Below are 13,251 nucleotides of genomic sequence, written 5' to 3'. Positions count from 1 at the left end.
CACCAGAACATGATCCAGCCCACGGAGCAATCTCCACAGGAGTGAACCAGCCCAGGCGAGGTAAACCTTGCCGACCCCTGGTTTAAATTAAGGGACAGGGCACCTCCGAGACATGCTCAACCCTGGAAATTGTTTCCAGCAACAGGACTGAGTTTTCTGTCACATCACACAAAGACCCAGCCCTGGTTTTCCTCCTCAAGCTTTCTTCCTATCAGCAGCACAATTTAGAAAGGGGGGAAGGGCTTTCTGTTGTTGCTCTTGTGAAACAATTTGGAGACAAAGTCTTTGCTGATCTATTGCAAACCATACAGTGATTGGTTACCAGCAGAGTTTGATCTACCGTTCTGTTGTTGTCGGCATCCATCTATCTCAAGAGACAACAGAGTGCACCTCTGGAGGTGAAGTCAAACTGCTGCATTAGCAGCATCGAAGTGACCTCCCTGGGGTACAAACCTGGGCAGTGTGTATTTCTATGGGTCCTGAGCTGCCCAGAGGACAAGACCCGCCTCTTGGCTCTGCTGATGTGGTCCAAAGGAAAGCAGAGCAGTATGTCTGAGAGTCCCATGGACTGCAAGAAGATCAAACCTATCCATTCTTAAGGAAATCAGCCCTGAGTGCTCACTGGAAGGACAGGTCGTGAAGCAGAGGCTCCACTACTTTGGCCACCTCATGAGAAAAGAAGACTCCCTGGGAAAGACCCTGATGTTGGGAAAGATGGAGGGCACAAGGAGAAGGGGATGACAGAGGATGAGATGGTTGGACAGTGTCCTTGAAGCTACCAGCATGAGTTTGACCAAACTGCGGGAGGCAGTGGAAGACAGGAGTGCCTGGTGTGCTCTGGTCCATGGGGTCAAGAAGAGTCGGACACGACTAAACAACAACAACATGATTGGCACCAGCTTGGCTGCAGGAGTTGCAGGAAGGAGGCATTCAAGGTGCTATCCAACCTCTTTGGATTAGTCCCTGGAATTGAATTCCAACCTTCTTCAGCTTTATTCTAAGGTTGTGCTTGTCGATTCACCAACTGCTTCTTACTTACAAAATGAACAGGGGGTCACCTGCAAAGCGCCTTCTGCACAACCCACTGCTGCTGCTCTATGCACCCAACAATTCCCACAAATTCTTCCATACCTGCACCACAAAGCCCCGAAGGCCGTCGCCCTGTGTGCATCCAGTCTCTCTTCATCTGCTGCAGGAGCCTCAGGGCAGTCATGGAAACCTCATGGTTCTTATCGCCAAACTCCAGCATGTGTGCAAAACGAGGAATATATAAACATGGATCTGCAACAAAACAAGAGTCGGCTATTTCTGATCCTGACCTTTACTTTCGTGAACATGCTTCTTGAACAATAAAGCCTACCGTCAGTTCTTAGTTCACTGACAGAAAATGGGTTACACTACTGCAACGTTTCCAGTCCAGACAGGTAACAACATATTCCAGCGGAAGAAGTACATAGGGACATGGAAAGTTGTTTTATAGAGTCAGACCATTGGCCATGTAGCTGAGCACTGTCTAAATAGACTGACAGCGACTGTTGTGGGTTTGGGACAGGGGGCACTCCTAGCTCTATGTCAGGGATTGAGCCAGGGACCTTTTGCATGCAAATCAGATGTTCTACCAAAAAAAAACCCAAACCCACCATGATTTTCAAGTTAGTGCACTACACAAGGAAATAACATGAACTGCTGACTGCTGTGGACTGTAAAGAATACGACAATGCATGCAATAACCAGGGCAGTAAAAGATATTGCCAGAATGCTGGGGAAGGGGGGAGGCGTGCCCAGGGGTGTGCTAGAGGGCAGCACCACCTGGGAGCAGGAAGTGACGGGGAAAATAATGTTCTCGTAAAGCATGCAGAACATTTTGTCTGTAAATTTTTCCTGTATCAAGTGTTCCTCTCTCATATCAGAGATCAAGGGGGTGGGGAGAAGAGGTCATAAAATGTTTTTACTTAACAACAACAAAAAATCTGCAATTTTTATTCTCCCATTTGATTTAAGCATGCTCTTTTATATTATTATTTACAATGCACATGCGACCACACAATTACACCAACTCAAATACTGACAATACAAAAATACGAACATAAATGCTACACCTATGTGACTTCCCTCCACCAGCATTCGTCACTTCTTATTTTTTAATATTCTTATTTAGATTGCGATTTGTAACTCTCATCCTTAATAGTATTTCTTAACTAATATTTTGTTTTCTGAGCCAACTTCACAAACTTATCAGACTCGACACAGGGGGTACATGATCAGGACCTCCTGTACATATTTATTTGTCTTTTGCTTCAAAACAGCAATGTGAGGCACTGGCAGTGGGCGAAAGGCTGCTGCATCCATTCTGGCCACACTGTTTCCTCAATCTAAATTCCAACGGCCTGTTTAGCCCAAGAGGGCAGGTACAAGATATCAGTTAAATAAGCAGCCCACATGGCCGCTTTGAAGCTTGTTTTTAAAGAGCAACAAGTATACCATGAGAGATCTGGCAGGCCATCTCTACTTTAGCCCACTGGGCTAGCAATTGCAGGAGTAAAGGACTAGCAAAACCCAGTCTCCTGAAGAGTATTAGAGTTGCCAGAAAAGTGTGCTGAGAGCATAGCAGCTGTGGTAGCCCCACTTCGGAGGAATTGAGGGTGGGGTTAGGCTGCAACTCCCTTCCCAAGGTGGCCCATAAAACAAATTGCTCACCTGGGCTGTAAAGTTTATGCTAGAAGAATCAATGTTCCACCAGGCATAGATTAGATGATGTTTATTTCCCCTTTCCTGAAGGAGTGATACAGGTTTTCCAGTGACAAACAGTTGTTTGGCTTTTCTGCTTTATTATACAATTTTCATTCATGCATGTTGCTTTAATAATTTTATGCAAGCAAACCACCTGAAAAGCAGTATATGTAACTTACGTAAATAAATATTTTCAGATTCTCATTTGGAAAACCAATTAGAGCATGCAGCCATGTGGTTTTACCAGCCCACTTGTTTTTCCGATTTATCTCAGTTTAATGTGCTTAGCAATGCAGCTTGATGCCTAACAGTTGCGGCGCAATAAAATCATTGTTATATTGGTGTTTGTGGTTCTAAACGAAGAAAGCTACATAAATAGTGCTTTTTTGAGGCGTCAGCTTCTAATGCAGCAAATCATTTTTTTAAAGCCTTTGTTTAATACGTCTATGCTCTTCTGCGGAGGAATCAGTTTCTCATTTCCTGCCAGGTAATCTGTCGGCGAATATGCTTTCTCAGTTGATGCCCTGCTTGAGTTCTTCCGTTGATAAAGATGAGGCTTTGCTTGAAAATGTTCATTTAAATAGTTCTTGTGGACTTCTAATGAATGAAATCAGTTTCATTTCTGCTAAGTGTTAACACTTATCCATTATGCAACGAGTTCTGTTTATTCTTATTGTGTGATAAAATCACCACACATACACATATTCCGCAACACTGCATGAAAACCTCTGTACAGGCAGTAATAGATCATAGTAAAAATACCAAGTAAATTATTAACACTACCTGAGCTGTAGAGATTCATGGAGGAAATCCCCACATTAGTTATCCATGATGTTCATACAGATTTATAGTTAAATTGCTGTAAATCAATGAACTTGTTCGGAAGAACTAAAGACCCCAAGAAAATCTAGTATCCCAAGTTAAAGCAAATGCTATAAATCTTCAGCATCACAACTTCATTAATATATAAAAGGTGTAAGCAAACCATAAATATGATTTTTGTGGCTGCATTTCTATGTTACATTTCACAATGCAACCGAGAGAGAGAAAAATCACAAAACTTTCTCATGTGTGTTGGCAGCAGTAACATGAAGGCAGCTAGCAGGTCACAAGATGAGAATCTCCTGGGATGAGGTTAAAGACTTTTTATCACTTTTTTACCTAAAGCTGCCCTGCACAGAGCCTCAAATGCATTGTGGTATTTCAGAAAATTATTTTGTCTTTCATGCTTACAGACTGCCTTGACAACACCAGTCTGCACTGTGCGTTAATAGAAAAGTGAAACTCACCAAAGAAATTAAAAGCCTTGAAGACTGAACAATTCAATTCCCAAAACAGATTAAATAAAAATACCAAGGCCCACAGACAACAAGGTTCTTTCTTCCAAGTACCATGTTAGCTTGTGATGCCAGAAGATCCTTTAAAAAATAATCCTATGGAAATTATAAAGGTGCGTAAAGTTTTGCTTTGTAATGCTGTAAGACTGAGTCCTAGTTTGGATGTAATTGGGAACTATGGATTCCTGCTACATGAAGTCTAGAGTGCACACACTCCATCTCATTCTGTGCATACCAAATGAGATCAAAAGCACCCACCCACAGGTTTAGACAAACCAAGTTCCTTGTGACATTCTAACTCAGGAGACGGTGGTTTGTTTAAATGACAATCTGTGAGAACAAGCCAGGAACCAGAACCATTGTTTTAATCTGTTTCATTCTCATTTACCTTCACAGTCTTTAGCACCATTTGGTGGGATACAAATTTAACAAATAGTTAAAACACAAACCAGTCACCCATGTTCAGATATCACAGGAAACTTGGTTTGTTTAAAAGCAGAAGCGGAAGCTCCTAATCTCCTTGTAAAAGCAAAAAGGGAGAAATGTGTGAGCCTAAGGCCCGTCACAAGTTTCTTCACATAGCTGGAAACCACGGTTTTTCATTTTATGTGAACTAGGCCTGAAAATAAAGAACTCAGATTAACACAACTAAACAGTGCCATAGAGACATCACAAAACAAGCATTGGCTCAAGGCACACTTAAATGTTGGACTTCTTCCAAACCTATGCCCAAGCTTTTGTAACACTTTCTGTATATGTGTGATTCCATGTCTTGAGTAGGTTCTGGATCAGAGGTATCAACATTTTGTAGAAAGGGTTCAATACAAGTTTGGATATACAGTGGTACCTCTGGTTGTGAACAGGATCCATTCTGGAGGCCCGTTCGCAACATGAAAAGCCTGCAACCTGAAGCGCTGTATCTGCGCAGGTGTGCGGCGCAATTTGGCGTTTGTGCGCATGCGCAAAGCATGATTTAGTGTTTCTGCGCATGCATGAGCAGCAAAACCCAGAAGTAACCCTTTCCGGTACTTCTGGGTCGCCGCGGGATGCAACCTGAAAAAACGTAACATGAAGCAAACGTAACATGAGATATGACTGTAGTTTATCCAAATGGTTCAAAAGAGTTTGCAAAATGAGATAATCAGAAGTTTCAGAAACTCAGGAGCTCTCTTCTAGGCCGATAGCAACAACAGAAAGGGGTGCATGATTTGGAAAAGCAAGACATACTTTTTTGTGTTCACATGAACAAAAGCAACAAGCAGCTACAAAGGTGATAGATGCAAGTTTTTTATTTCTGTGCCATCTGTCTAGGGGAGGTCATTACCTGTCTCTTCCCCCACCACAAGGATCATTTCTAGTTGAATGTGGATATCCCTAAGTTGTTCTCCATTATGGGACAGGATACCTCAAGAAGGGACAGAGAGGGCCTTGCAGTATCAAGTGAGGATAGTTAAGGAAGCATTCCCTCTTCACTCTAACAATCCTCTATTCAACCAAGTCCTACTCAGAGTAAACCCACTTAAATTAATGAACCTAAGTTAATCACGTCTATTAACATCAGTGGGTCTACTCCAAATAGGACAAGCATTGAATACCACCCACTCACTCCGTGCTGACCCTGCCCTCGCTGCTGACAGGCGGGCACTCATGCGCGGGGGGGGGGGAGGACAGGGCACAGAGGGTGTTTACCTTCTGCCCCCTGCCCCTGCTTGGCTGCCGCTGCAGCAGCAGCCTCTGTCCCCAAGGGGGGGGGCACACAAGCCTAACCAGGGCACTGTAGGGAGGCACTACTTCCCTGGGCCAAGTTGCTCACTGGGGGACCAGACACTTTGAACATATTACACCGAACCTGGTCTGACTGCACTGGTTGCTGATTAGTTCCTAGGTCATTTCAAAGTGCTGGTTTTGACCTATAAAGCCTTAAACGGCTCAGGGCCACAATACCTCAAGGACCACGTCCTCCGTTATGAACCAACCTGGACCCTGAGATCATCATTCGAGGCCCTTCTTCATATGCCTTCTCCACAAGAGGTCCAGAGGGTGGCAATGCGAGAACGGGCCTTTTCTGCAGTGGGTTCCTCTTTGTGGAATGCTCTTCTCAGAGAGGTTCACCTGGCACCTTTTTGTTTATATTTAGGCACCAGGAGAGAAACATTTCTCTGTAAGCAGGCCTTTGGCTGATTAACATTCTACGTCCTTTTAAATATGGGGGCTTGGGGGGGCGTATTGGTTTGTTTTTGTTATTTTTATTATGTTTTTTGTGTTCTCATTTTGTATTTTTATGTTGTGAACCACCCTGTGACCTTCAGATGAAAAGCAATATACAAATTAATAATAATAATAATAATAATAATAATAATAATAATAATAGGCTTGTGGGCTTCATTAGGCATCTAGTTGCCACAGTGGGGAGCAGAATGCTGACAGATGGGCCACTGGCATGATCCAGCGCAGAAGCTCTTCTACTGAAAGGAATCCTACCCCTTTTTAAAGAAAGAGATTCAGTCTAGTTTCTTGAGTCTAGTTTATTTTTTATTAAACCATAAACACAACTCAGCACTTCAGCACCTTTCGCAAACCCCACAAACACGTATTTTTTTTATTCAGCTTAAAATACAAATGAAAGAAAAATGAAGCATTTCACCCTGGCAGCTCCAGGCTTGTGGACTCTCTTTCCTTGGAAGTTTTTAAACAAAGGTTGTATGACTATCTGTCATGGATGCTTTGGTTGAGATTTCTGCATTGCAGGGGGTTGGACTACATGACCCTTGGGGTTCCTTCCAACTTGATTCTGTGAAATCAGTGGTTCCAATTAGCTAAGCACTGCAAACCAGCTCCACCTGGTACGCAGGCTAAGACCCTACCTGCCCGCAGACTGTCTCGCCAGAGTGGTGCATGCTCTAGTTATCTCCCGCTTGGACTAGTGCAATGCGAACCATGTGGGGCTACCTTTGAAGGTGACCCGGAAACTGCAATTAATCCAGAATGCGGCGGCTAGACTGATGACTGGGAGTGGCCACCGGGACCACATAACACCGGTCCTGAGAGATCTGCATTGGCTCCCAGTACGTTTCTGAGCACAATTCAAAGTGTTGGTGTTGACCTTTAAAGCCCTAAATGGCCTCAGTCCTGTATACCTGAAGGAGCGTCTCCACCCCTATCGTTCTGCCCGGACACTGAGGTCCAGCGCCGAGGGCCGTCTGGCAGTTCCCTCGCTGCGAGAAGTGAGGTTACAGGGAACCAGACAGAGGGCCTTCTCGGTAGTGGCACCCGCCCAGTGGAACACCCTCCCTTCAGATGTGAAGGAAATAAGCAGCTATCCTATTTTTAAAAGACATCTGAAGGCAGCCCTGTTTAGGGAAGTTTTTAATATTTAATGCTGTACTGTTTTTAACATTTGATTGGGAGCCGCCCAGAGTGGCTAGGGAAACTCAGCCAGATGAGTGGGGTATAAATAATATATTATTATTATTATTATTATTATTATTATTATTATTATTATTATTATTATTATTATTATTATTATCACCCCCACCCCCTTGTTTCAAAAGCCAAATTTTTGCTATCTCTATGGTAGTTTTTGGGCGACTTCGCCTTGGTTTGGGCGGACGAAAACTTTTGCAAAGCGCTATGCCCCCCCTCCCCTTGCCTTTGCCCGAAGGAGGGGGTCGCACGGAGTGAGAAAAGGAGCACTTTGCCAGGCTCGGGCCAGAAGGAGCAGGGGCGCCCTCGCTCGGCTCGCTTCGGAAGGAAGCTCGCTCGGGGCCGCCGCCGCTGCACTAAGCTGGGATCGGCGAGGCGGCCCCTCCCGCCTGCCTGATGCTGCCGCCGCCGCCGACTGCCATTTCCATAATCATGGCTTCTGACTCCAAGGATGAGTCCGCCGCGCAAACTTTCCCAGCCGGGCTGGGGCGAGGGGGCGCCTGGTGAGCGGGCCAGCAGGTACACTTGGGTGGCTTTTATCAGGGCCGTGGGGTGGGCGGCGGCGATGGGAAACGGGGAGGGCCGCGGCTGGGATCGGGCGATCCGGGGTCGGCGGGGCGCTGCAGCCGAGTTCGCCAGCTGCAGGACTGCTTGCCGTGGTTACCTTGAGCGACCCGACCGCCCCCTCCAGAAAAAACCACGCACTTTGTAACTAGACCAAGAATGGTCGTCGGTGCCGACTGGCAAGGGATGACAGAATTTGCAAAATCTGGACGCTCCGCTCCAGCTGAGGCTTGCATTACGCCTGGGAAAAGAAGGGGGGGTATCCAAACCTGGCCCCGTTTGTTTACTGCTTTCCCGATCGCGTTTTGGGGCAACGGCAGCAGCAAACGCAGAGGCGAGGTCAGGCGAGCTGCTGCCAAGTGTGTGTTGTGTAGGAAGGGGAATTTTCCCATGCAGTCGCTTAAAGGTGGGGGGTAAAGTACGCTCCCCCACCCCACCCCCACCCCCAAAAAGCAGCCGAACTTTTATCTGCAAAAAAAAGCCCTGCAGATCCCTTTCTGAACTGAAATACTTCTGCAGTTTCCGCGGCGCCTTTCCCGAAATTGCTGGAGGGGGTTTTCTTTTGGTTTGGAAAGCGGGGGCTGCATGTTGTTCTTGGTTCTCTTATGCTCCACTGCAGCCGCGTTTGTGTGTGCCTGTGTGTGTTGTGCTTTTTCAAAATCTGCTTCGCCCAACAAGGAAAGCGAATTTGGGTTTCCTGTAAATTTCCCAAATGGAGGAGGGGACTGGATTGATTGGGGGGAAAGGGAGGGGGGAAGGGGGTGGGCGGCTAGCAAAGGAGCGGAGAAGAATGACATATTGTCTGGCAGGGGAGGGGTGGCAGGAGGGAGGCAGCCCTCCGTCCCTCCCCGTGCGCCCTGCTCTCCGCCGCCTCGCCATTGGAGCAGGCGCCGGTGACGCGCGGAGCTGCTGCTGGCTATTTGAGGCAGCGGGAGGAGGAGGCGGCGGAGGCAGCAGCAGCAGCCGCGCCAGAAAGGGAGAGACGGGCGAGGAAGCACATACGCGCGAGGAGGCGCACACGCGGACGGCCACGGGCGCCCAGCCCGGCAAAGCGGCTCTTGCTGACTTTCCAGTTACGACACAGGCGGCGGAGCAGCAGCAGCAAAGAGAGAGAGCAAGAGCGCATCTCCGACCCGGCGCCCGCGGATGGAGAAGAGCGCCGGGGACCGGCCTCCCCGAGCGCAGAAGCTGAACCGCCGCCTGCAATTTCGCTAGGGTTTTCCTTTTGCAAAGAAGAGCGGCTGGATCGGATGCCGGCCCCCACCCGACTCCTCTGCGCATCGCCGCCGCCTCTGGGATTTTACCGACGGAGGGTCTTGTTGCGACCGTGGAGGAAAATAATAATAATACAGTAATAATAAGAATAATCGGGGATCGGCTGCTCCTTCGCGGATGTTCCACCTCCGGCCGGAAAATAAAAATAAATAAATAAGCCAGCAAGCCCGAGTTTCCTGCTTTCGCTCGCTCGCTCCCTCCTCCTCCGCTCCGAGAGGGTTGGCAGAAGTTCAGCGCCGCCGCTTGCCGTTTCCTCTCCGGCGGAAATCGGTGCCTCGACGGCTCCCTGGGCTTTACCGGTTCGGTGGGCCCAGCGCGGTGGGGTGCTGGCCGCCGGCTCGAGGCTGGGACACCGCCGCGTCTTCTCCCACCCCTCCGCCCCCATCGCTCCGCTGCCGGGCGCCAGGTGAGCGATGACTCACTAGGGCATCACCGCTGCGCCCCCATCAGGAACGGAGCGCAAAAAGGCGCTTTGGGCATAGATCTCTCCCAGCGACGAGCCGAAGCCGCCACTGTTTGTTTGTTTTTTCCCTTCCAAAGGCAGGATTTTCTCTTCTCTTTTGGTTGACATCTTTGGACGTGGGACTGTTGTGCTCGATTGCCCGTCGAGGAGGAGGAGGCGGGGATCCCTCCCCGCTGATGCCACTGGACCATGGTTGCTTCCATGGGCGGATCATGAAGTGCTTGACTTTCTTTCTTCTGCTTCCAGAGACCTTAAAGAAGTCCAAAAGGAGCGTCCGGGCCGGCGGCAAGGGGCCAGCATGCTATGAGATAGTGCCCCTGGCCCTCAAGAAGAAGATGGCTGCGGAACTTTACCCTGCCAGCGCCAACACCAACCTCGCCAACAGCAATAACGCCGCCGCCGCCGCCAACAGCAAGAAAAACGCCCTTCAGCTCCAGCAGAGCGCGCAGCCCCCGCCGCCGCCGCCGCTGCAAAACCTCAACAACAACAACGTGGAGAGCGCCAACTGGCAGTCCTTCCACCCCACCCTGCGCGAGAGGTAAGCGCCCGCCCGGGCAAGCAGCCCAGCGGAGGAGAAGCTCCCGAGGTGGCAGCCGCGGCAGGAAAGCAGGGCAGCAGAGAGAGAGAGATCCCCTTTCTCTCTCCTCCTCCTCCTCCTCCCTCACCCCACAACCTTGAGAAGGGGTGGGAAAGCTCCAGCGGGCTGCAGGTTGCAGCAAGCAACAACCTGGGCGTGAACTTGTGCTGTGCAATATCAACAAGGGGGGATGGAGTTTGGGTGTCTGGAAGAAAGGGCACTCCAGTTGCACTCCAGGGTTTGGGATGTTTCCAGAGATTTGGGAGGCGGGGCAGATTTGAGCTCCTACCTGCCCCTTTCCAGCGAGGAAGCAGAAGGGAAGGAGGCACTGCAGTCATGGTTGGAACGGGTCCAAGATGGGGGAGGAGGAGGGCATGCAAACTACTGAAGAAGAGGGGAGAGCAAGGAAAGAGCCTTGTGATGCCTGCCTGCTCAGCTGCGGTTTTAACAGCATCCTCCTTTTCTGTAAACTTGCAGGAACGCGCTCATGTTCAATAACGAACTTATGGCGGACGTGCATTTTATTGTGGGCCCAGTGGGGGCAGCCAAGAAAGTTCCTGCTCACAAGGTTTGTGGGATCAAACACAGCTTTCTTTTCCCCTGCTATGGGGTTCTATTTGTTCTGTTCTCCATTGAAAGACCCGTGTACCATTCTACATGCCCCAGCTCAAATTTTTCTTATTTATAGGGTCATCCCATATTATCTTTGCAAAATGCAATTAAGGAGTTGTATAAAACATATAATATATTCTCTGACACTAGATAAAATAAATTTACACTCGTGTACATTCTAAGTTTTATAGCTAAATGGGGAGGGGAAATACTCCTAAAATTGAAATTATTATATAATTCTACCTACTTAAATATAGCTGCCTACAACCATGGCTGATTTTCTTCTTTTTTTTTAAAATGCAGTATGTTTTGGCAGTTGGTAGCTCTGTCTTCTACGCCATGTTTTATGGAGATCTTGCAGAGGTCAAATCTGAAATCCATATACCAGATGTGGAACCTGCAGCCTTCCTAATCTTATTAAAGTAAGTGGTAGTAAAGATAACTTGGATGAAAACAAAGCTTTTCAACAGTCTTTCAGCAGCTTGGGAACATGGGTTTAAAGGCCTTTAAGGATGGTTGATGTTAAATGATTAGCTGCAACCATATGCCTGTTCTTTTTAAAAATGGGATTATTCTCTTCTCTTTTTTGCATCGATAGGTACATGTACAGCGATGAAATCGACCTGGAAGCAGACACTGTGCTTGCTACTCTGTACGCAGCCAAGAAATACATTGTCCCGGCATTAGCAAAAGCTTGCGTCAATTTTCTGGAGACCAGTCTAGAGGCCAAGAATGCTTGCGTTCTGCTGTCTCAGAGCAGACTCTTTGAGGAGCCGGAGCTGACGCAGCGCTGCTGGGAAGTCATTGATGCTCAGGCTGAGATGGCACTAAAATCGGAGGGCTTCTGCGAAATAGATCAACAGACGCTAGAGATCATCGTGACGCGGGAAGCCCTGAACACGAAGGAGGTTGTGGTGTTTGAGGCAGTCCTGAACTGGGCTGAGGCTGAATGCAAAAGGCAAGGGCTGCCGGTTACGCCAAGGAACAAGCGGAATGTATTGGGGAAAGCTTTGTACTTGGTACGGATCCCAACCATGACTCTGGAAGAGTTCGCCAACGGGGCTGCTCAGTCCGACATCCTAACGCTTGAGGAAAGGCATAATATTTTCTTGTGGTATACTGCTGCCAATAAGCCCAAGTTAGAATTTCCGCTAACAAAGAGGAAAGGACTTGTACCACAAAGGTGCCACCGATTTCAGTCCTCCGCCTACCGTAGCAATCAGTGGAGGTACCGAGGTCGGTGTGACAGCATCCAGTTTGCTGTTGATAAAAGGATATTTATAGCCGGACTGGGATTGTACGGGTCGAGTTGTGGGAAGGCGGAATACAGCGTCAAAATTGAACTGAAGCGGCTGGGGGCTGTTCTTGCCCAGAACCTGACGAAGTTTACCTCTGATGGATCTAGTAACACTTTCTCGGTATGGTTCGAGCATCCCGTGCAGGTTGAGCAAGACACCTTTTACAATGTGAGCGCCATCCTGGATGGCAATGAGCTGAGTTACTTTGGACAAGAGGGAATGACCGAAGTGCAGTGTGGAAAAGTGACGTTCCAGTTCCAGTGCTCCTCGGACAGTACCAACGGCACTGGGGTGCAAGGAGGGCAGATACCTGAACTCATTTTCTATGCATGATGCATTTCACTTAGAATGTATTCCGGGACTGCTCTGCATATTATGGGATACTCTGACCTGACTGCAAATATTCCAGGGCGATTTGGAATGTTCCGCTACTTTTAACTGTCTACTTACCATCTGGCTATCAAACTAAGTGAAGGAATGCTCTTGAATTTAATCTTATTTTATTTATTCATAAGCTATTTGACTTAATTATTGAACTGCAACATGCAGGAGGGGGAAATGTTTTAAAAAATTTGCACGTGATGTGCGTTTATTTTGTATATAGATAAACTAACTTGCAGACTGCAGCTGGCTCAAACAGAATGTTCTAAAGTAGAGCGGTTTGAGAATCTGTTGAATATAAAACATTTTTACTTGTCCTAGATACCTGTGTGCTTTGCTGATTACTGGATCCGTGGTCCCTTGTGTTCACATTAATGTTTGCATATAGTATGACTTAAGAGGCTCAACACAAGGCTGCACTCCCACACCCATTTATACAAACCTAAGCTCCATTGGGTATTAAAGACACATAGGCTTCCACTACAGTGAACTCTTACATTTGCAGTTTATTCACTTGGGCATTTCTGCTAGCTGAAATGTACAGTCCCTGATAACTATGGTCCTATTGGGTCCATCAAAATAAGAGATACA

At 47.6% G+C, this 13,251-nt stretch overlaps 2 protein-coding genes across 8 annotated transcripts in view; one reads left to right on the top strand and one right to left on the bottom strand.

Annotated features, from left to right (window-relative positions):
* BRF1 (BRF1 RNA polymerase III transcription initiation factor subunit) overlaps nucleotides 1-13,251 on the bottom strand; it is a 199,327-nt gene that overhangs the window by 109,323 nt on the left and 76,753 nt on the right. For 3 of the 4 annotated variants that reach the window (XM_053407882.1, XM_053408053.1, XM_053408137.1), the window contains one exon: nucleotides 1,132-1,281. The exons of the other annotated variant lie outside the window; for it this stretch is intronic. In XM_053407882.1, coding sequence (XP_053263857.1) covers nucleotides 1,132-1,281 — 150 coding nt within the window. The remainder of the gene's footprint in view (nucleotides 1-1,131; nucleotides 1,282-13,251) is intronic. 4 annotated transcript variants of the gene reach the window in all.
* BTBD6 (BTB domain containing 6) lies at nucleotides 7,815-12,982 on the top strand. 4 transcript variants are annotated; one of them, XM_053408356.1, is made up of 5 exons: nucleotides 7,889-8,009; nucleotides 10,039-10,330; nucleotides 10,847-10,937; nucleotides 11,285-11,403; nucleotides 11,580-12,982. In XM_053408356.1, exons 2-5 carry the CDS (start codon nucleotides 10,128-10,130, stop codon nucleotides 12,610-12,612), a joined length of 1,446 nt encoding a protein of 481 aa, XP_053264331.1. In that variant the 5' UTR covers nucleotides 7,889-8,009; nucleotides 10,039-10,127; the 3' UTR covers nucleotides 12,613-12,982. The 4 variants fall into 4 exon arrangements, with proteins under 4 accessions (XP_053264413.1, XP_053264331.1, XP_053264493.1 ...); XM_053408518.1 differs by lacking the exon at nucleotides 7,889-8,009 and adding an exon at nucleotides 9,485-9,735; XM_053408438.1 differs by lacking the exon at nucleotides 10,039-10,330 and having other exon boundaries at nucleotides 7,815-8,009.

This window comes from Podarcis raffonei, chromosome 1 (assembly GCF_027172205.1).
Source record: "Podarcis raffonei isolate rPodRaf1 chromosome 1, rPodRaf1.pri, whole genome shotgun sequence".
Classification (NCBI taxonomy): Eukaryota; Metazoa; Chordata; class Lepidosauria; order Squamata; family Lacertidae; genus Podarcis; species Podarcis raffonei.
The sequence above is the reverse complement of the archived record's forward strand: the minus strand, read 5'-3'. Positions and strand labels throughout refer to the sequence as shown.